General features: G+C 36.4%; 1 protein-coding gene across 1 annotated transcript; it reads right to left on the bottom strand.

Moving 5' to 3' along the window:
- Positions 1-467: 467 nt before the first annotated feature.
- LOC128021183 (short transient receptor potential channel 4-like) lies at positions 468-13,576 on the bottom strand. The gene is made up of 11 exons (XM_052608200.1): positions 13,187-13,576; positions 10,486-10,889; positions 8,083-8,601; positions 5,808-6,183; positions 5,577-5,716; positions 4,885-5,213; positions 4,605-4,800; positions 2,597-2,791; positions 2,179-2,220; positions 1,843-1,932; positions 468-1,766 (listed from the first exon to the last, which is right to left on the bottom strand). The coding sequence occupies exons 2-11, from the start codon at positions 10,861-10,863 to the stop codon at positions 1,254-1,256; spliced, it is 2,778 nt and encodes a 925-aa protein (XP_052464160.1). The 5' UTR covers positions 10,864-10,889; positions 13,187-13,576; the 3' UTR covers positions 468-1,253.
- Positions 13,577-23,503: the final 9,927 nt, after the last annotated feature.

Raw genomic sequence — 23,503 nt, 5'->3', positions numbered from 1 at the left:
AACTGTGCATCTGTAAAATCATTACAGAGCCTCCATTTACATCACTACAGTAGACAACCTGCTTGTTAAAATATGGCATACCATGGGCCAATATAAAATTAATCACAACAGAACTTATATTAAATGTTTTTTTTTTTAAGCTCTCGATGTGTTGTTTAAATGCAATGCGAGATTTTTTCCCTTTAAGGGTTATGAAAATAGTTCATTATAAACAGAAACTGCATTATGCAATTCATGGTCTTTTTAATAAAGAACAATCTATCCCACCTGTATCAGTTCATCCTACAAATGTATCGTGTTAGTTTGTGCTCACCTTTACATAGTATCACAATATAAACTTTCCAAAATTCTAAATGCTTACACTCATAATGTTAGTCATACATTTTTGTAATGGTCACACTATGTATTAAATCTCTCTGATTTCTAAAATAAATTGAGATAAAAACCAAGATCACAACAATACTGAATCATAGTACAGTATATATTTATTTATATTTGTGCATTAAGTCATGATCTGTCATACGAGGCAATAATCTGTTATGGAAACAACGAGGATTGATGGAATAAGACATTTAGGAGCATAAAGGACTATTTACTGAAGTTGTGCAAACTGTATAATACTATGTTCTCCGTGTTCTTTATTGTGAATACAAATGAGAGGAGGATGAAGCAGACATGATTCCACAGTATGTACCATATTGACTGTATGATATGTATGGTTTACTTTGGACTTCAACCAGTTCCTTCTCTTAAACGACTCATGTTCAATGTCTCGTGCTCAATGCAAAACATGACTAAAAAGTTTTAAAAGTTGCCAGTATTTGCATAGTAGCTTTTATTAAAGATATTAGGTAGCATGACATTAATGACACCTCTTATGCTGGAACCAAAGATAGCATAAAATGCTAAATCTAACAGAGTAAGGCAGAATGAAATGTCTAGAGCTTAGGGGTCGGCTATTGCTCCTTAATATATGATTCAGCAGAGAGGAGAGCAGAGCAGCGATAAACTACAGGAGCATTTACACACTTGACAGTGTAAATCACTGTAATGACAACGCTGGACCCCATATTCTCCTAAAAGTGCCATTCATCCCTGAGACTCTAGAACAACACTTGATGTTCGGATCGTACAGACGCAGTGCCCTGCACTGGATCATCACCACAGCTGCTTCTGCGATAGAGTTCAGGAGAACAGCATCTTTCTCTTTTCTCTTTTTTTGCAGCATTCAGAATATGATTGTCACAATGCAGTTATAATCTGCTTCCATCATATTCTCTTTCCTCATTCATTTCTTCAGCACACATATAACGCATATATAACATTTCATCATCCTCTTGCGATGTTTTATTCACTCTGTCCTCTGATTCCTTGTTTTGGTTCCCATTTTCTCCCTGTTTGCCATCATCCTGTTCTTCATTCTCAGATTCACCAGCTTCTTCTGACACAGAGTAAATCTCTCCTGGGTTGTTTGGCCCTTTGCAGTTCATTTGATTGCTATTGTTTGAGATGAAACCATCCACAAGGCCTCGTAAGCCGCCAGGCTTCCAGGCGTTGGATTTGAGTCCACCCTCCTGGATCACAGAGGTGGCGACATTCTGCAGTCTCAGTTTGCCTTTTAGCTGACTTCCAGCTGAAGTAGAACTGCACTTCAGAGGGTTATCAGGATACACTAGGTTCCCCTTTGAGTTTGACATGCCAATCTTTGTTCCCTTCATCATTCCCATCACCTCGTAACGGAAGCTTGAGATGTCCTGTTTAAGTTCCTATGGTAATAATAATCACACATTGCTCAGTAAACTATTGTGATAATGACTGGTTGACTGTAAATGATCACTTCACCTTAAAGTTCTCCTCAGTTAATCCCTCTTCTTTTTTGCCATCCCTGATCATTGCTGCCACATACCGCTTAACCAGGTTTCTAAGTACCTCCTAAAAAATAAAATTCATTTGATTATCAACTGGGAAAAGATTAGACCAAACAAGCAGCCCACAGAGTCTTTCAGAAGAGTCAAAGTGTATTTGAAGAGGAGATTAATGTCTAAATTCAGAAGGACTTGAGTTGATTTACACTGTATTAAATAAGAGATTGCGGTGACCTTTCATCTGCTGATCTGAATTAAAGTGCACTTTGTAGACAGATTTAATCATCAGTTACTTTGCAAGAGACACCATTACCTGGTACTGGCGGTTTGTGCGGACATTTTCAGCAGCTCGCATCTGAGGAATTATAAAAAGAGAATAGCTCAATTATATTGACTTTTCTTGACACCTACTTTGCTATATTACAAGGTAATGAAAACCTCAGCAGCTCCAATCGATTTGTTCAATAAATCATGTAACTGCATTTGAACATTTTTAAGATTATTCATCATACAGAGTAATTGTATGACTTCATAAGACTTATAGTACATAGACAATGGACAATTTATTTTAGTGATGTTTGCTTCTTTCTGAATATTGTAAATATAATTCACCATCTGTCTGGAAAAGAGCAGCTTGAACATTCCAATAAAAATATTATTTTTTTTGTTGTTGAAGCAAAAACACTTTAATATTTATTATAATTAGAAGAGGAGAGCAAATGGCTTATTACCCCGAGTGATCCAAATGTTTCAGCTCTTTTTCTGTGTTTAATATTGAAGAAGTGGGTCTTGATCCATCTGATGAGGTACCACGCTGATTTTGGACTTGGAATGATGTTAAAGGGAGGAGGCAGTGTGCCACCCTCCTCAAAGTAGCTCATCCAAAGTTTTGTTCTGGCAAACTTCCACTCAATATCAGCATGGTCCTGTGGAACAACCAAAGACAAGAGCTGATTATGCCAATCAAACAGTAAAGTGAAAAAATAGTTGTACATTCAAAATTAATGTCGCACTAAAGATGATGAACTAAAATGAACTAATTTGGTAAAAAAGTGATATAAGATAAGCTTAAAATATACAAATACACCACTTTTGACATTGAAAAAAAAAAGTTAAAGGGATAGATTACCCAAAAATTAAAATTATGTCATAAATGACTCACCCTCATGTTGTCCCAAACCCATGAGACCTCTGTTCATTTTTGGGACACAGTTTAAGATATTTTAGATTTAGTCCGAGAGCTTTCTGTCCCTCCATTGAAACTGTGTGTACGGTATACGCTCCATGTCCATAAAAATATCATCAAAGTAGTCCATGTGACATCAGAAGGTCAGTTAGAATTTATTGAAGCATTGAACATATATTTTGGTCCAAAAATATCAAAAACTATGACTTTATTCAGCATTGTCTTCTCTTCCGGGTCTGTTGTGAGCACGTTCACTGCAGTGTAGTGATATCCGGTTCGCGAACGAATCATTCGATTTAACCGGTTCTTCTTGAACCAGTTCACCAAATCGAACTGAATCGTTTGAAATGGTTCGCGTCTCCAATAAGCATTAATCCACAAATGACTTAAGATGTTAACTTTTTTGTGGCTGACACTCCCTCTGAGTTCAAACAAACCAATATCCCGGAGTAATTCATTTACTCAAACAGTACACTGCCTGAACTGCTGTGAAGAGAGAACTGAAGATGAACACCGAGCCGAGCCAGATAACGAACTAAAGATTGACTCGTTCTAGAGTCAAGAACTGGTTGCATCGGGTTTTGGATCACCAGCAGTGATCGGATTGTAAGTTCGGTTCTTTTCGCGAACCGGTTCTTTCAGACAGTTCGATTCAATAAACTGGTTGGAAAAAAAAAACGGTTCACCGGTTCTTTTGCGCTCGACATAATGAAGTCATTTGCGATGATTGACCCTCATTCAAGCCTTCGGTTTACCCGCGCTCATAACACTAGCACAAAATCAGTTCAGAATCAATCACCAAAAGAATCAGTTCGGTTCAGTTCGTGTGTCAGTCTGCTTTACGGTGAATCACACATGCGCAGTATCATCAGCTCCTCAGTTCTCGAATCGGACGCGTCAGATAAAGATGGTTCTCGGTTCAGTTAACTGGTGATCTCCAGTGTACTCGAGAACGAGTCAATCTTTCGTTCGTTATCTGGCTCGGCTGGGTGTTCATCTTCAGTTCTCTCTTCACAGAGAGAAGATTTTAAGTTTCAAGATTTTAACTCAGAGGGAGTGTCAGCCACGTTATAAAAGTTAACCGATTAAGCGCTTACTGGAGATGTGACCCATTTCTAACGAAGCAATTCAATTTGGTGAACTGGTTCAAGAAGAACCGGTTAAATCGAATGATTCGTTCGCGAACCGGACATCACTACACTGCAGTGTTGTGAACGCGCTCACAACAGACCCGGAAGATAAGACAATGCTGAATAAAGTCGAAGTTTTTGTTATTTTTGGACCAAAATGTATTTTCGATGCTTCAACAAATTCTAACTGACCGTCTGATGTCACATGGACTACTTTGGTGATGTTTTTATTACCTTTCTGGACATGGACAGTATACCATACACACATTTTCAATGGAGGATCAGAAAGCTCTCGAACTAAATCTTAAATATCTTAAACTGTGTTCTGAAGATGAACAGAGGTCTCACGGGTTATTTGGGTGAACTAACCCTTTAATGTTCCCAGAAGATTAAAAAAAAAAACTAATAATTTAAAGCACTTACAGCAATATGTTGATAGGAATTATTCATCATAGCAATGAGCATATTAAGAAGCACCACCAGAGAGATTATGCTGTAGGTCCCAAACATTGTGGCTCCAACAAATTCTGTGAATTCGTGTTGGGCCTCAACATTGGTCACGTGCAGGGCAACAAGACCAAATATGGACCAGAACAATGACTGCAATGTCTCAAACATGCTGAAAAATCAAAAATATAATATCATTATTTTGCTGCAAAACAAGCAAAATTTAGATTAAACCTATCAATCTAAGATTGCTCACGTGGTGAATGCATTGTTCTGCTCAGAGCAGCGGATACCCTTGCATGTGACGTTGTTAATAATTCTACCATCAGTTTCATAATAGAAATACAGTTGATTGAGGCCATTAGCAAATGCGAGTAGCACCAGGCAGTAAATGAAGAGGAATTTAAGGATGTCCAGCAGCATTCGTCCGAGGGAGATCTGAAGAGGGCCCAGGTGGGAGTTGGCTGTGAAAAGTGAAATCAGTCGTAGGGAGCTAAATATATTAGCAATGGCAAACAAGGCCTCCCCCACCAAGGCAGGGTGCCACATCACCCATGCCTCCCGCTGCCCGTAGTTGTCAGAGAACTGCAGAAAGACAAGTGTTGAGAATTACAGTATGAAATCGTTTCAAACCTCTGGTCAATCTCTTTCCAGTTAAGAGTAGACAAACATCTTGCCCTGACCCTTCCCAACCCAATATATTTTCTAGTGGCAAATAATTTGTCTGTCCTCAATGAAAGTTCAAATGCTTTGAATGCAAATCACAGCCAATCAAAAATGTCTGTGTGTAACGTAGACAAGACAATTTGAATAAAAAAATCAGCATACTACTAATTCAAATATAAAATATCAGTGTACAGTTTGTAAAGCATTGTAAAAATTAAGCCAAATTTGGTTTGTTTTATAAAAAGTGTAAAAGAGAACATTTTTACTTAATTTTCAACTTACCTTAAAGTAAGTGACAAACTTCAGTGAGATGGTAGCCAGATACAGAGAATTCATCACAAAGTCCATGAGGTTCCACCAATCATGAATATAATCCTGAAATCCACCGTCCCACATTTGTTTGATCTCAGCCCATACAAATCCTGTAAAGAAAAGAAATTCAAGAAAAGTTATCTTCAACTGATCAAAATCTGATTGATCGAATCAGATTTTTCAGCCCTAAACACATATTACCTAAAACCCAGGGTAGGATCATCCATTCCACAGTGGTGGGCTCTGGACCCTGTTTGGGAAGCACCGGACCCCATTTAGTGAGCTCCGTGAGCTCTTGATTGTCCATTCGGTCCACGTGTTGGGAGGCCAACAGCAGGAGAAAGAGGAAGGTCAGATATGAAGCAGTGTGGCATATAAACTTGATGAAGGGTTTCCGGATGAAGAGGCCATAGTGGCTCTTGGGAGCGATCAGGTAGAGCAGCGAAAAGAAAGGAAAGAGGAATCCGATGAACATACAGGTGATGAACTTGCTGGCCCAGTGGCGGCGTCTCCAGCCTGAGAACTCATCGTACCAGCGAGATGCGAGCAGCTGCTGACAGTTTGGCTGTGCTACAAACTAACCACAGAATAATGAAAAGAGATTAAACTGACATTGAATGAACTAAAAGAGTCTCTTATAGGTGTAAATTCACAATAAACTGTAAATAAATTGTGACATACAGTACATGTAATGTATAGACTGAGTTACTGAGATTTTGCTGAACTTTAATTTGATCATCTGCTTGCATTTTCTCACTGGAATGTGCAGCAAAGCAAAATCATTCTCTGCCATCTATCATGCATGGAGACTTTTGTCAGTTCCAAAATAAATGCTCTCTGCAGGAGAACACAAATAATGGAGCCATGTCTTAATGAGAAGCAAGTGCCATTTGAAACAGAGCAAACAAAAAAGGCACAGAAAGGCTTACAATAACACTGTTCTTTTCTCTCAGGCTGCTCTATCTGGTTCTCATCATATCTGGTTTTAATCCAAAAAGCTTTTCTGCACCTTTTGTAAAACCATCTAGGCTGCACATGGAACGCAACAAGCTAAACACTGACTTGTGTGAATTAAACATGGATACATATGACTGTCATTTTGATGGCAATAGTAGCAAAATCAGCAGAATATGTTTTTTTTTTGGTAAATGATTAGTTAAAACATTACATTTAATACATAATTTTAATACTAAAATTATTTTTGTATAAAATAAAATGTTACAAATATAAAGATGCATTTTATTATTTAATTATTTACAAAAGCTTTATATTTATTTATGCACTCTCAAAAAAATCCAAAAGCTGTCACTAGGGTGGTACATTTTAGGTAATATGTGCACTTTATGTATACTTAAATGTAGCTTTAAAGTATTGAAAAGGTACCACCCCAATGACAGCTTATGTACCTTTTTTCAGAGAGTGTGTAAAATATTTATATTTTTATAATTAATCATTATTTACTTTCTATTAACTATATATATATATATATATATATATATATATATATATTATTAAATAAAAATCTGAAACTGTTAATATCTTGATCATCATATGAATTTACTTTTAGATTTAACTTCCCTTTTTTGGTTCTGTAATTCACGAAAGACCAATAATTTAATTGAATATTTCGGCCATTCAGCCTAATAATTTGCGATCATCTGACTGTGATGTGGAAGATCTTCCAGAGGAATTTCAATGATGCAGCTATGGAAAAATAAGATCCTGGTGTGCTTCTGTTAAATGACACAGATACCACAGGTGAATAAAGACAACATCTTCCCTAGCTTACAGTAAGCATCACTTGCCAAAGTAAAAGCCTGCAAGTTGACATATACCACATAGAAGCATTAAGTACATAAGACTTTTTTCTACCTTTCAAACAAAAAGAGCTTGTAGTGTTTAATCTGGACAGAAGGGGGAGATATAGATCCATATACTGCTGCAGCCACTCTGCAGTATCCCCCTAGAGCAGTGGTTCCTAATTACGTTCCTGGACGCACATACTGCTCATTTTGCATGCCTCATTTGTCATACACACCTGATTCAATTAATCAGCCCATTAATAGAGACTCCAAGAGCTGAAATGGGCAATACTGGGGGGTCTCCAGGAATGTGTTTGGGAGCCACTACTCTAGATGGAATAAAAACACAACCTGCTTCTTGGGGTGAAAATATTCTTCTCCATTTTAAATACAGACATTGTTCAATAGGAAAACAACACCATCTGAAATATTTTATTCTCGACATGTAAAATCCACCAAATCAACAGGGCAGCCATCCAAGCACAGTCCCTGACTACTGAAACAAACAACTATAAACACCTGTTTTTGTAATAATGAACCTTTATAATATGCTTGAATGCTGTTCCTATCTGGAGTTATTATTTTGCACTACTGGTAATGATCTTGAAGTCATTGTGGACTGCTTTCAAAGTTCTTGTTGTCCAATCTTGACATCTGAAAAGCACAAAACTCACCTCTTTCTGGTGGTACTTGATAGCCAGTTTGAGCCTGGCGAGATCATTATTCTCTTCATCCTCTAGGAGATTCATATTGTCCTTGTAGTTCAGAATCAACTCGAGCTCTCTAGAGCTGCGTGTTTGGTCGAGCAGATCTTTGGCGAACTGCTTGCATTGCTGGGAAAGCTCTTCATACTCTGACTTGAATTCATTCTCCACCTTGCTGAGCTCCTGGAGCTCCCAGCTGAGCTGAAAGGCCGTTAGGAAGGGGTCTTCACTGGAGAGGGCGATGAGCGAGGGGCTGGCCAGGGCCCGGTAGATGTTAAGACGGGATCTGGAATGTCGCAGGCTGTCCACGTCTGAGCTGGACACACATTCCATGCAGTTGCAGCGCACCTGGTGGGGCTGAGGCATGGAAACACCCTTCTGAACCAACATCTTGATGACCTCATAGTTGTTGGTGTGAGCGGCCAAGATGATGGGCGTTATGTCAGGAGTAAAATCAGAGAACTGTTTATCCAACAGGATAGGAGGTACCTAGAAAAGAGAGAAATCAGAGTTGATGAAAAAAAATACAAAAAAGATACACCTGCTTGAAAATATAAAATCTGATTTTTTTTTTTTATCTCGTTCTCTGATAAATGTAACTAAATATAGTTAGGATAGGTGTAGGTCATTTGGTTCTAAGAAATTTTTGTTATAATGGTTAAAAGTCTCTTCACATGTTAATAAAAATCACTAAGTTTAATGGTCTCCATGTATTTATATCATCTGTGGAAGGTGTAGGACCATGAAATGTTCATCCAATCATATCCCTCGGCCTGAGCTATCTTTCAAGGAATGTACTAACACACCTCCACGTACCCTGTTTGTGCAGACACGATACATCATCAGCACATTCCATTATGCAGGGAGGGTGGGATCTTATGCTTTCAAAGCTAGCTTGCTATTGCTAGCCACACTAAAATCACCTACCCTACCTTTAAAACTAGACCAAAAAAAAAAAATTTTTTGATAACTTCACATGGAAAATGGTTTATTTTAGAATCCTTTTGGAAAACATTTTTAATCATAAACCCCATTAATGGTTGATTTCTCAGGAAACAATACATTTCCCAGTATTACCTTATTTCAATGATTTAAAGATAAGAATACTGAGTAAGAAACTGATTTGTTGTTAAAGAAGCCATGAGTTATTACTGTGTTATCAGCACTCCAGCTTCATGTTGTCTGTCTCTACAATAAATTAAAAGTCATGCAAGGCAACTCAACTCATTGGCCACATCTTGGTTACCCCACTAGACAGTTATTTTGTGTGCCATGTAATAAATAAAGTCTGTACTGTAACTTTTGCTCAGTTCAATGCTTCTTTGCTGAAAGTATTAATTTATTTCAGAAAGAAAAATAACTGACCCCAAATTTTGGAATGGTTGTATAGTTGTATGTCTATGATAACATAAGAAATTAATACCATTTGTATTCCTCTATCATTTTTTATGATTTTGGTACATAGTTAAATATACAAGGTAAAACTGGGGAAAATTCATTATTTTGCATAGTATTGTGCATTTTATATGATATTACATACACATTGTGCCATAAATTATTAAAAAAAAAAGGTTCAGTTGAAACGTAAGCGGTTTAGACCTCATACAATTTTCTACAATTTAATCATATAAAACCACATATAAATGTGATCTGGATCAGGTTAGTTAAAATATCATTTATTTTTGTTTTGCTGTTCAGACTATTTAAATTAGGTTTTTTCTGCCTGTCTGAACAAAGCCTTTAAGCTGCTCAATGCATGATTCAATTATTCTGTGCTGTCCCATAAACAACAACAACAAACTAAATATTAATTTCATATGCTCAACCAGATTTTTATAACAAATTCACCTTATTTTTCTGTGAGACGCTGAGTCATGATATCAGTTTGCTACACTGTGTGGCACTGAAGTCATTAACACTTTATCTGTAGCAGGGGTCACAGCCCTTCAAACAAAGTGGAAAATTACTTCATCTTCAGCTGGAAGAAAGTGAAAAGGATAATGCAAGCCATCTTCACAGAAAAGCAAGAAAAAACTATTAAGAGGAGCACTACTTTCAAAACTTTTAATTAAACAGATAGGTCTACAGAGAAAAAAACGTCCCTTTCAGAAAGGATTAGTGCATTCTCAGGTTCCAGCTATCACTGCGACATGAACAGGAAAATCACTTGAAACAGTTTAAAACAGTTTGGATGTAATCTGCACATTTACAGTCGCTTCACAAAAGAAGGGATTACCAAGGCAACTGGGAATTCCTGCATGTGTAAGTAGAATTGAAAAGAGGACCCAAGAGATGCTACAGTACGTGAGACATCAAATTGTTTCGGTTATACAGGAAACTCTGAAGTAAATTTGTCAGTGATTGTCATCTTACCTGCATGCCCCCGCTGGGCTTTTTATGGTTCAAAAGCAGCTCCACAGCCCCCACCACTTCCTTTCGTATGGCGTGTAAAAGTGCATCCCCCACATACACATTAAAGCTGAGCAGCAGCTCAGTGATTTCCAGATTCTCATTCTCAATGGCAATCAACAGAGCCGTCCGTCCCAGAGGGTCGATGCAGTTGATGTTGATTTTAAAGTAGATTTCGGCTTCTATCAGTGCTTGTTTGACGCTGGCATAGTCACCTTTCTCCACAGCACACAGGTAGGCCTTTTCCAGGGGTGACAGCTCTGACTCGGCTCGAACTATCCGCAGAGGGATCCGGTCCCTGTACGAGAAGTTTCCCGTTCTGCGAAAGTAGAGCTGTGACATTGCTGCTATGCCTTCATGAGAGACAACTGGGAATGAAGAGATGGAAATAGAGAGACCCATACAGACAATGAAAGGATGCTGGTAAATGAGGGTAGGAATCATGCATTATAGAGGAAATGGCCCTAAGCATTGTAAACCATCATCTCCACACCCAACATCCCATTAGCATGACACTCAGCCCTCATTTGCTTGTTTTTCTATTGACTTCGAGGTTATAGGGAGGTTATTCGATTTGGGTGTTTTGTTGAAGGCCACAATGAAAACCTCAGATACTGGTACAAGATCTTAATGGAGTTAAGAGAACACTTGATATAGATTAAGCCATAAATGTATACCATGGACTGGGTTTTTTGTTGTTTGTTTAAGGGCAAAATATCTCAGCATTTTCAAAAGTCAATCAATAAAATGTCTGCAGTGAATTCAACCTTTTGACATCATCTGAGCTGTTTATAAGGCATCTCATATACAAAAGTTGGGATCAGTTTTGCTTTCCCTCACCACACAAATGAACTCTGAAAATGTCCTCTTGTATACTGTCTTTTTAATCAATGTAGAGTGCTGCAAGGATGTCATATTTTTCCCTTTAAATGAGTTAATTTGGCATTTTCAGTTCCATCGAAAAATGTATATACAACCATCCACAATTCAGTCATCCTGTAGAAAATGCTGATGTTTTATGGACAGTGCTTTCTGGTGTGTGCATTAAAGGAACTTGCTGTTAATATTGTCCAGTGATAAAACATGATGGCCATTCACAGCCTTCTCAGTGTTCTCATACAAACTTGTTCACTTATGAGGACCTTCCATATAGACTTCTATTGTTAAACTCTTTGTAGGTCAAATTAAACAAATTTGTAAAGCTTAAGCTTAATGTTTTGCTATATATATATATATATATATATATATATATATATATATATATATATATATATATATATATTATTCTATTATTATTATTATTATTTTTTTATCAAGCTACCTTGATAAATTCTGTAAACGTCCTTGGAACTAAAATATTATTTATAGACCCTTGTGCTAAATTAGTCAAAGCTTTTGAATATGTAATATTCATTATTAAAATTAATATATAGATTTGATTTATTTTGTCTACTGTTGTCTATGTTGCATTTTGTTAGTCACCATAATTGAATGATTAGTATTTCCTCTAGTGAACTTGGACCTTTTGCTGAAGTTACTTCCTAATAAAACTGTTTATATTCTATGTGCACTAATTTTATTATTCTTATTTTATTTATTTTTTATTTATTTATTTACTGTGTGAGGTGGAGGGGGACTCAGTTAAGTATTCAATGACTGACCCAGAGGCCACTCATAATACCCCTATTCGCTATAATTTTATCATATTTCATAAATATTTTTTAAAGCATCAGATATGAGTTCAGTGAATTGGTTCAGTTTACACTTTCAACTTGATGATACAAAAGAAAGAAATACAATGTACTTCAACCAAATAAGTGTTCATTTTTAATGCGTCTTAGACACTACTGCACCTTGTAGATTTGAATTCTGGCATTATTTGCACTATTTATGAACATTTTACCTAGTGAAGTGGTTTTACTATAATGCACGAGGGCATTTTCATGATGTGCGCAGAAGTGGTTAATGAACACAGACAGATGCGCAGTGCGCTCTTCAGTCTCCACTCTTGACTATAATCATGACTATAAATACAGTGAGCTGGCTGCCTCAGCAGCATTTCCGGCCATAGATTTTGTCGCATTTCGAGTAAGCAAAATGTAAAAATAAATAAATAAATAAATCTCTACGCGCACCCATGATGCACGCGCATATAATGCCCGGAACCATAAACGCACGCACATTAGTGTTAAAAACTCTACATTTCAAGCGGTGCTGTAGTTTGAAGGAAATTATTCGGGTTTCCGTGTTATTGGTTTTCAAAAACCACAGTAATTAATAGCCTAATCTGTGTGGAAAAGAACGTTTATAAAATGGAACTCGTTGTCACTTTAAAGGAATCGTAACGTTACACTCAGAATGCAAATTCTGTTCTCATTTACTCACCTTCGTGTTGTTTTAAACCTCTATGACTTACTTTTTCAGTGTTACACAAAAGTAGATGTAATAACAGCTCCAGTGTCCATTCGCTTTCATTGTATGGGGAAAAGATAGATGCAATAAAGTAGCTAAATGGTGACTGAGGATGAGATTTTGCTGCGCACCGCATTTTGGTGTTTACAGGGCAGAAAGTCACAGATTTAGAACAACCTGTGGGTGAGCAAAGAACAGAATTTGCGTTTCTCGGTGAATTAATGTTTTGTGAAATAACGGAATCTCATCTCACCTGTTGGTTTTGGATGTTACACTGACTCGTGACTGATTTGGTCTAACTAGCGTACAACAGGTGTCCAGTGCGAAGAAAATTCGTTACACTCCAACCGCCTCCACTGAGGGAAAAGCGCGAAAATGCGCAACGATAGAAATAGAAGGCGGGAAAATAAATATCCATTTGTACGCGCAGCGGGGCTCGGTGATCCTCTCATTTCGCATTCAAGATGGAGCTAATCTGCAGAGTTTCCCAAAGCCAAACATGTTTGCTCTCTCCAGAAAGTGCATGTGCGAGATCTTTGATCGTTTATCATCTGTATATTCTGTTTCCCATCTTGGTTTCATCGCACTCTGGTGTGACGCGTTCTCATCTTTCGTCAAGTGTTATTTTGTTCACTGAAGAGTCTTGGAGCGCAAAGGCTACCAGACGTCCTGACTGTTTGCATACTGCATAGTCTCTCTCTCTCTCTCTCTCTCTCTCTCTCTCTCTCTCTCTCTCTCTCTCTCTCTCTCTCTCTCTCTCTCCGGTTCACCACTCGTCTAGTGTCACAAACAGTCTTTAAAAGATGCGTTTTTTGTTTTTGTTTTAAATGCTAATTAAAATGTTGTGCTCTTAATAAGTTGAATAGCACTTTTGAAAAATATTATTTAACTAGAAAAAGCTAGACATATTACACAAAATAGTCAATATCTAGAGAAATCTATATTTTATTCTACAGAAAGCTGGCTCCCAATAATAATAAATGTTTACTTTATATAGTGCTTTCAGTCAGTGTTCAAGACAACTTATAATGAAGTAAATTGTTTGAAATCCTACCAGTGCATTTAGGTTTGACAACATTATAATATACAGTATGACAAATGGACATGATTTTGATTAATTGATTCAACTGGTGTCAGTATAAAGTCCAATAACTATTGGGAGAAATAAGCCTGCTTGAAATGGTTCAGATCGTTAATCATTTCTCTCATTTTGCTGAATTACAAATCCTAATAATAAAATGATTTATCTCAGTCTCAAAACTGATTTATCTCAGGCAAGGGCATGTCATTTTACACTGAGATGAAAATGTTTCAGAGTAAATCGAGACACTGTCCTTCTGAATTTGTTTTGGCTCAACAGCAACACAAAACCTGCAGATTTATCATCAGGAATTTATCATTTTGCCAAGCTGTCTGTTAGAACAGATGAATGTTTTGGACAGTCTAGTCTGTAAACCGGTGAGCACCTGTGCCATTTATTCACATGTACACTTCACCATCAAAACAGCACAAATTAAATGTGTCCAGATACTGAGATGATTTTTGTCTCTCTATTTCAAACCTGTGAAACTGAGTCATTGATCTGGGATTGAAGCATTGGGTGTGAAGAAGCCAACTCTAAAACTTCACATCCTTCTTGCAATTTGTCAGATTAACAGGTTCAGACATCACAGAGCAAGACAAATCAAACTGTGGTAGTAATCAAAGACATTACTCCGTGAGAATTGCCTGTCGTCTTGGAGATCTGAAGGAGATACAAATCAAGGATGTGGAGCCATAAAACAAATTTCACATAATTCCTCAGCAAGTATTGCAAAATGTTCACCACCTGTCATATTCAAACTCCTCCGAGAATATGCAGCTCTTCAGCCCAAACTGAAATTATTTTTTAATAATTATTAATAATTATTAATAATTTTCACAATGTTTTTATTATTATTATTATTTTCATCATCCAGTCATTTACAGTAAATGCAAGCATCCTTAATGTAAAAAGTAATCCCAGAAAATTTCCACCATGAATAAAAAATAAAAAGGTAATTTCCACATTACATCTCACAATTGAGACTTTTTACATACACTTCTGAATTGTGAAAAAAAAAAACCTTCAGGATTCAAAACTGAGAGATACAAAAGAAGTGTGAAATAAAAAGTAACAACCTTTTTTACTTTTAATCCCATGGTGTAAAATAAAAAGAATTGCGAGATGTAAACTCACAAATCAGAGATAAAATATTAGAATTGCAAGATATTGGAGCTTATATTAAGCAATTATGACTTTTTTCTTTAAATGCAAGTTTATATCTATAAAAAGTCAGAATTGTGAGATAAAAATTCCCATGGTAGAAATGGGCTTGCATTCATCCAATGCTTAGGTATACTACTAAAAATAAATAAATACAAATAATTAACAATAAAAAGCTATTGAAATCATCTGGTTCAGTTGAGTCTGTTTCTGAGTTGGATACATTTGTATCCAACTCAGAAACAGAGTAGTGTGAAAACAGCAGCAAACATTTGTAGTGTGAAAACAGCAGCAAATAAACAAATCATAATTCAACTTGAAAATGTGCAAACAAAATTCAAATGTTTCAGCTTTTATCAGTTACCAATTAAAGCCAATAAATCCATTCAAAATCCATTAAAAAAGAACAAACCTTGCATTTTTCAGTTCAGTATAGTGAGTTGTTGTTGTTTTTTTCTTTTAAGTGCTGCTGGAGACAGTCTATCCTATTTCAACCTTTCCCCAGCTATAACTGTTTAGCATAACACAGGGTAAATAAAACATAAAATGTTTATACTGTGGTACACTCTGTAGATTTCTTGTATGGGAAATAAATACGGCATTGAGAGTTGATGATGATGGGGAACAAAACAAACTGAATTAGACGGTAGATGCATGATTCTTTATGAGCCCCTGTGTGAAAGCTGGGTATGCTGCTACCTCCAGGCAACAACAGAAAAATCTTGATATTCACACATCTCAATATAAATACTCACAAGCCTAAATAGAGCAAAAGAACAGGGAAATCAAAGTGAGAACAGTGAACAAATCTAATTTCGCCTTCTTGATTCCAGTCTTTCTAAACAAATACCAAGATTTTCAGTGTATTCTGACCTTAAGTTCTACGTTTAGATCATTAAAGCATGTGAGCAGATAATGACACTCTAAATTATTAGCAAATGGGATAATCTTGCAGAATGTCACTATTGATTTGCAAGGCCAGATACAATAAATGAAATATCTCCTGTTCTTTATTAGTGTAGGTTTGTGTTTGTGTATACCTTACTTATGGTGGGAGAGACTGTGTAAAGCCTCTATATTCAAGGCAGCTGGTAAAACCGTATTACTGTTTGCCACACAGAGACCTGGCTAATTAAAATTGATTGGATTTTACCCGTAGAGAGGCCATGCTCAGTCACTGTTTGTTGCAGTGATCAACATTCTTGGACACTGCTAGTGTTTGTACAGACAGCAAACCTCCTCTAATAATGCAGTTAGAAAAATGGACAATATCATTCTAGCTCATGTGCATCATTTTCATTCCTGCACACAAAATAATGTTAAATGTAAAAAATATATGTGTGTCCTGCGTGCAACAACAAACAAATACAGTGTGAATATTGTATTCCAATTCACAAACAATATTTTTTTGTGGATCAAAAACATTGTGCAACCAGCGTGCATGAGCTATACAAATAAGTTATGAGCCGGTGTCCCTTCAGGAACATGAGCTGCATTGGAAACGCTTTGGGGAACACATCTGCATGACTGTGTACTGAAGCACGTGTGAAATCAGTCCAGCAGGGTGGCGAAATGTCACAGGCAGGATGATGTAGCAACTGGGAAGCTTAAAAAAATGAATCCGGTGAAAACAACGCCAGCTTCTGCTATTCAACAAGCCCTCTATGTTATGTCTGTTAAAAAGGTGTGTTTGAATTGTGTGTGTTGTACCAGATTACAAATTCACTTATATAGAAATAAGTCAGACAAGCTGCGTTTTAGTCAGTGTTTTCCTCACTGTCCGTATTCCATTACAGGTGAGGATATACATGATCTTTGCGTTGCATGTCTGGGAGAAGAGCATGCACAAGCAGATCTCAAGGGAGCGGACTATGTTCAGTGTAAGCTGCTTCCGCTGTGCATGATCTGCTTCTGTCTGGAACTCCTGGCACTCCGCCTGACTCAGCAAGAAGGTTTGAGTCCTGTCATAGATCTGCACCAACTCAATCACTCTGTCAAGACGTTCAGATTCAAAACACTTTACTTCACTTTACTTTATTGGTATACAATGAACAATAAATCACATTACAAATGCAGTACTTCCAAACAGCTACAGCCAAAACAGATAAGTATAGCATTGTAAAACAACGAATTACACAGTTATTCAGTCTTTATAAATGTGTACTGTAACATTTTTCTTAATTGAATTACTTTTTATGAAATTTTATAAAATCATAGATAGATAGATAGATAGATAGATAGATAATGTTTCATTCTTGCCTGCACAAAATTTGCTTTTGAAACAAACAAATGCAGATGTTTCCTGTCATTTCGTTACCCAAAGAGCTACATTTCATATTGGCAGCATCTCACCAAGGTTAATTCATAAATTTTCCTGCCATTTCCAGGCTGTTATCATTTGCATATGGTTAATGAATGCAGCGTGTCTCCGCATGGCAGCAAAATATGTTCTCTCTGTGGTAGCATGAATTTGTCTGTTTGAATAGATGGTAAGCCAGACTTTTCTCTGTGCTGACTTCACGCTGCCGAGCTTCATCTGTCACACAGAAGCCACAACAGTCGGAAAACTCTCTTGGAGATCTGAACTGTCATCGCTTAGGGCATCGTCTTGCTTATTTTGAATGAAGAAATGTGAGAGGGTTTGAACAACTTGAACAATGGGGGCTCAAATCCAAAATGTCCAGAACAGAATGAATTAGGAAAATATATGAGAAAAGCCGGATATGGGGGAGGGGAAAACACCTCTTGTTACCTAGGCTACGGGTCTCTGGAGATGGTATGATGAGCACCCATCACATCGTAGTCCTGTGTATAAATACTTCTTTAGTGTGTGGATTATGTGGCATCTCAATTGCTTCCCATCAGTGACCCAACATACTGGACACAAGTGATGGTTTAGACTAATCAAAAACCATGGAAATACATCTAGAAACTGATCAGACTTCAGCCACACGAAGTTGAATGAAGCAATGCAATTTTTGATATGCTGTCAATCATATATTGGCTTGGTGTGTTTGTTTGTAATAGTATTCTGAGTGGACTAATGTAGCACCTTAGGGGGCAATAGAGATCTGAAAGCTTCCCGCTGAATGCTGGACAGATTCTTTGGAAGGTTGTTGGCAGGACTGGAGCAGGATAAAACAAAATCACCACAGGAGCGGCTTGATAGTCTTTGATGGCTTTAGGAAGCTTTACCGAGAAGGATGAGATTCATGGGTTCAGGGCCGTGTTAATGAAAAGGATTTACGAATTGCACACTTATCCGAATTGAGCGACTTTTCAATTACAGTAGGTTGGAAAGATAGAGATAGAGATAGAGTCGAGCAAATGATGCTTTACATCCCTATAAAAATGTGTGTGTGTGTCTTTTCAAATCCCTAGCTAAAAATGCATCTCCAGTCTCCTTACCACTTGATTCAAGAGACTTGTGTGTGAAATACACACTCTAAATATATTGAACCCAAGAGTGGTCCACGTAGGTTTTTTTTTTTTTTGTTTTTTTTTTTGCATAAATTAACCTTTATTGAGAGTTGAGACCTGTTTAAATAATAATAAATAAATAAAATGTTTACCTCTTTGAAAGGGTTTTTCTGACTATAAATGAATAATGATCCTATTAAGGGTTCAAATTCAGAAAACAATAGGTTTCCGAGGTAACAAAATTTCACCACTCCTACAGTATATACAAACCCAAATATTTTTTGTGAAGCCTTCCAAATAAGCAGAATTTTGGATATGTTCATGTCGGAACTGCTCTTTTACACCTTTTAAAGATTTCTAATCATGAGATACTGCTATACAACCCTGACCCCCTGTAAAATACCTCAGAATCCATTTTAAATACATAACGTAATGCTGCCAGCAGTTGCTTTGACCTTTATACCTGACTTCAGAGTGAGCTATAAAGCTGGAATATTAGTATGCTTATGTCATGGCACATGGGATGTTCCTACACCACACTGACACCTGGTATAATACCCAAAATAGCATGTTAGAAGCTTACAGCACAGTTGTTCTGATATTTATAAAGAGGGTAGAAGGCTGAAACTTCATGTTCACTTCAGAGCACCCCATCACAGTCAAGGTTTTGCTTATAACTTTGCTTATAAATTAAGTTGACATTTTTTTGAATTAGAACATTTGTCATATTTACATATTTTTGTGATCTGGGTTCCACAGACAGGGCTTAAATTAAACCAGGATTAGTCCATAATTCAGCTAGGACATTAAATTATCTTTTTTTTTATAAATGTGCTTTAGAAAATTAAAATGAATCATATATATCCTGACACAAAACAATGGCCTGTCATGTTTTTCAGTTAAAACAGCCCAGATATGCAATTTAGTCTTAAGGCTTGTCTGTATTACTTGGGGGTAGCTAATTTTCTATTTCTAACCATACACACTGACAGACTGATATGGATGGAAAAGAGGAAGCGTTGGATCCATATGCAAGCTTTTAATAATAATAATTTTTAATAATCAAGGGCATGGTCAAAACAGGCTTTGGTCGATACAGGCAAAACAGGTATAGCAAAAGCAAAACAAGAGCAGTCCAAAAAGCAGGCGAGGTTCAACAATCGGCAAACAATATACATTACAAGAGGCAAGGCAAGAGAGTAATCCAAAGATAGGCAAGTGATCCAAGACACTACTATTCTAAACAAGACAATATCTAGACTGACCTAGGGAAACTGTCTCCATAGAGTAGCTAAGCACAGAGATGATCACAAACAATACTGGGTAGTGTGTAATGTTGGCTTGTGTAGTGTATGTGATGGCCTGCAGGTGAGTCATCAGTACTTTTTTTTTTTTTATATAGAACATCAAATTGATTAAAAGTGACAGTAAAGACATTTATTGTTACAAAATATTTCTAATTAAAGAAAATGATGTTTCTTAAAATTATATCATTTTCAAATCAGAATAGGTATTATATGAACCTCTTTTAAACCACATTTTTAAAGAATATTCTAAAGTGCTGCAATTTTGTATATAGTGAGTCTCTAAGTGTGAAGTGGTGTCAGATACCCTTTTAAATAGCAAACTACAGCTGAATAAGGCTCTAATTTCAGATATAGTTCATCAGATGCCTCTGGACAAAAACATGAATGCTATTAGTATCACTCACTCACTTTAAAAGTGTTAACACTCCCTTTCAGATGTCTGTGAGGGGGGTTCATTTAATTAAAGACTGGTCCATCGCAGACAAAGTCTGCAGAGTGGCTTCAAATTAATCTCTAACAACACACAGGATGGCTAACTGGAAATGCAAAATGTAAATCAATACTTTACACAGAGAATTTTTTTTTAAATAAGACAAAGACATTGAGTGATTTAAGAGATGTGATTAAATTTGGCTTTAAAATAGTTAAATGGTTCCTGAAACAAGTATAGCCATCTTTGTCCGTTCAATATGCCTACATCATAGGAAATAGCTGCTAAAACATCACAGGTCAAAGATTATTCGAATAATGCCAACATGCCTGTGAAAGGCACAAAAATGTTTTTACTTCAAAATTGATTTCAAATGGCACAATTTGCAAGCACTAAAACCAAAAGAAAAAAAAAATACTACCTACGGAATGAATCCTTTGATACTATTCCCCATTAAATGGATGGCAAATTCAGGTGTGACAGCAAGATAAGCCTTTGTCATGAGCCGGGGTTCTGGAGGTGGTTTTATTTCCAATGTTTGGATTCTTGTGAAGCGAGTGGGTGAAGACAGAAGATGAAACATCTTTCCCACTGTCTTGAGCTCAATATAAGACACGAGTGAGCAGCTAATAAAATTCCCTCCAGGCACAGGGAGGGGAGCGACCAGCTACTTTAAGACAATTCTGAACTGCCATTTCCAAAAGCATCTGCAGAATTTTCATTCCAAACACACAAAAGCCCAACAGTATTTTAAAATTCATAATTTAAAGCCACCACTCAGCTTAAGAGGAAATAGCAATTTTGTGATGCATTTAAAAATAATGAGGGCAAAAACAGAAAATAATAGATTTACTCATGTATGAGTTAACAAATAAAGGGTCAATTTGCTGGTGAAATATAAAGGCAGGCAATTCCTGTGGGCTTTCGAATGGTCCATCTATTTCTTGGGTTCAATTCACATGATTGACAAATCAAGTCAAGTCAACAAAACAGTTGGATTAGTTCCATTTCAAGGGTCTAGATAATTACTCCTCGCCATGAGCCGATGGGATTTGAATAGGGCTAAAAAATCAATCATTCCTTGCAGAGAAAAGTTTGAAGGCAGAAGGTTATTCCAATTGAATGTATCAGCCTTATTTCCTCTTGTATTATTTTAGTCTAAACTGGATAAAATAGGAATGGCTTTTTAGATCAAGGCTGATCTTAGTTCTCGAGTGCACTCAGAATGTCAGAAAAAAGGCTGTTATTACAGAACACAATCTACAAGAGCGGAGAAGATATTTTTGTTTTTTTTTTTAACCAAGAAAAAATCAGTAAAAACATCTTTATTGATTAGGGTTGCAAACTGACTAAAAGATTTTTCTGGACAACGCAGTGAAAAAAATCTCACGGAGCAAAGAGGAAACTGACAATGTGCCGGCAGACAAGATTGATCAAGTTACTTTTGTTATGAAAAAAAAGTAATATATTGTAATAAAAAAAATAATAATTCAAACACTAAATACCATTTTGTAGCTCTTTAATGTGTCATGACGGATCACTGTTGTTCCTTAGTTCAGTCAACATATGAACCAAATTATGTCTTCTGTTTTACTAGTTATACTAGTTTACTAGTTCAACCTTCTTGTTCCAACCGCGGAAAGACGTCAATACACCATTTTTCAATTTCAAGTCCACTGATGTTAATCTAGTCTCCTGTCTGGTTTGTTTGTCAGACAAAAATGTCAGATCCGGTTTTATGATTGTTTAGATCACCTGTCAATCAAATTCACAGTGAAGGGGCAATTTCTAGATTACATCTACAGTATGTACCATTTGCAAGAAATATTTTATATTTATTTATTTTTTAAATTATCTCATCATTTTGGCAATATAAAATCCATCATACGGCTTGAGCGGACTTGGAGTACAACACGTGACTACTTTTATGATATTTTTTCCCTTATTTTATGTATTTGTATATTGGTTATCTTTGAATTGTCATTATATGGCAAGACCTGTGTACTGTGTAATGATTTCTTGTTTTGTGTTTCATAGAAAAAAAGAACAATAAATGGGTGAAATCAAGAGCAAAAGTTTCAAATTGGTCATAAATTGATTTATATTGAAAGTTAACCCATTAAAACGTGTTACTCAGAATGAAGTAGAAATTTACAGAAAATTATATAATTTTCATTTTATGGCAAGACCTTTGATTTCTAGTTTTGTGTTTCACAGAAAAGTAAATTAGTTTGGAATAACATGACATAACATTCATAAAAACTTAAACATCTTACTCAGAATGAAGAATGGCCCAGATTATAAATGTATTATGCAATTATCTGGTAACAAGTCAAAGAGGAAGGCAGACCATCTTAGGCTTCCTTAGGGTGAATGGAATCATATTCAAGTAACGCTCATGGCTCCAATGAAAGCCAACACTTCACTCCTGTCAAACAGACTAACAATGAAGTGCATGTTGTGCTGGTAAGTGCAGAAAGGAAAACCTAATGGAGCCCAGAGGGCTGGTGGGTGTTTTTCTGAGAGTGAGGTAATGACTGTAACCTCTGCTTCTGCCCCATCTGCCAGTTCAGGCTGAAAAACCACTCAAACCAACTGAAGGAGAACCTGTCAGGCTATTGGACTGCAGACAGCGGATCAGGCGAGGGTTAGGAAATGCTTTGCACTTTCACTGTCTGTGAAATAAAGAGGAAACACTTAATGACAAAGGAATAGAATTGAAATTGCATGAAACTCCTAGATGAACAACCATGAGATTCATAAGGTATATAGGAAATATAAATGTGTTAATTATCTTCAAAATTGTTGTTTTTAATTCATATAATATAATGCTTTGAAGAACTGGTATAGTGCTAATGATGAAATTAATTATCTACTAGCTCTTTAAAAGGTCGTAATAATCATTAAAACATGGGTAACACTTTAGAATAAGGTTCCATTAGTTAATGTTAGTTAATGTATTAATTAACATGAACAAACAATGAATAATACATTTATTACTGTATTTATTCATCTTCGTTAATGTTAGTTAATGAAAATACAGTTATTCATTGTTAGTTCATGCTAATTCACAGTGCATTAACTAATGTTAACAAGCACAACTTTTGATTTAAATAATGCATTAGTAAATGTTGAAATTAACATGAACTAAGACTTATAAATGCTGTA

Source organism: Carassius gibelio, chromosome A10 (genome assembly GCF_023724105.1).
Source record: "Carassius gibelio isolate Cgi1373 ecotype wild population from Czech Republic chromosome A10, carGib1.2-hapl.c, whole genome shotgun sequence".
NCBI classification, from domain to species: domain Eukaryota; kingdom Metazoa; phylum Chordata; class Actinopteri; order Cypriniformes; family Cyprinidae; genus Carassius; species Carassius gibelio.
The sequence above is the reverse complement of the archived record's forward strand: the minus strand, read 5'-3'. Positions and strand labels throughout refer to the sequence as shown.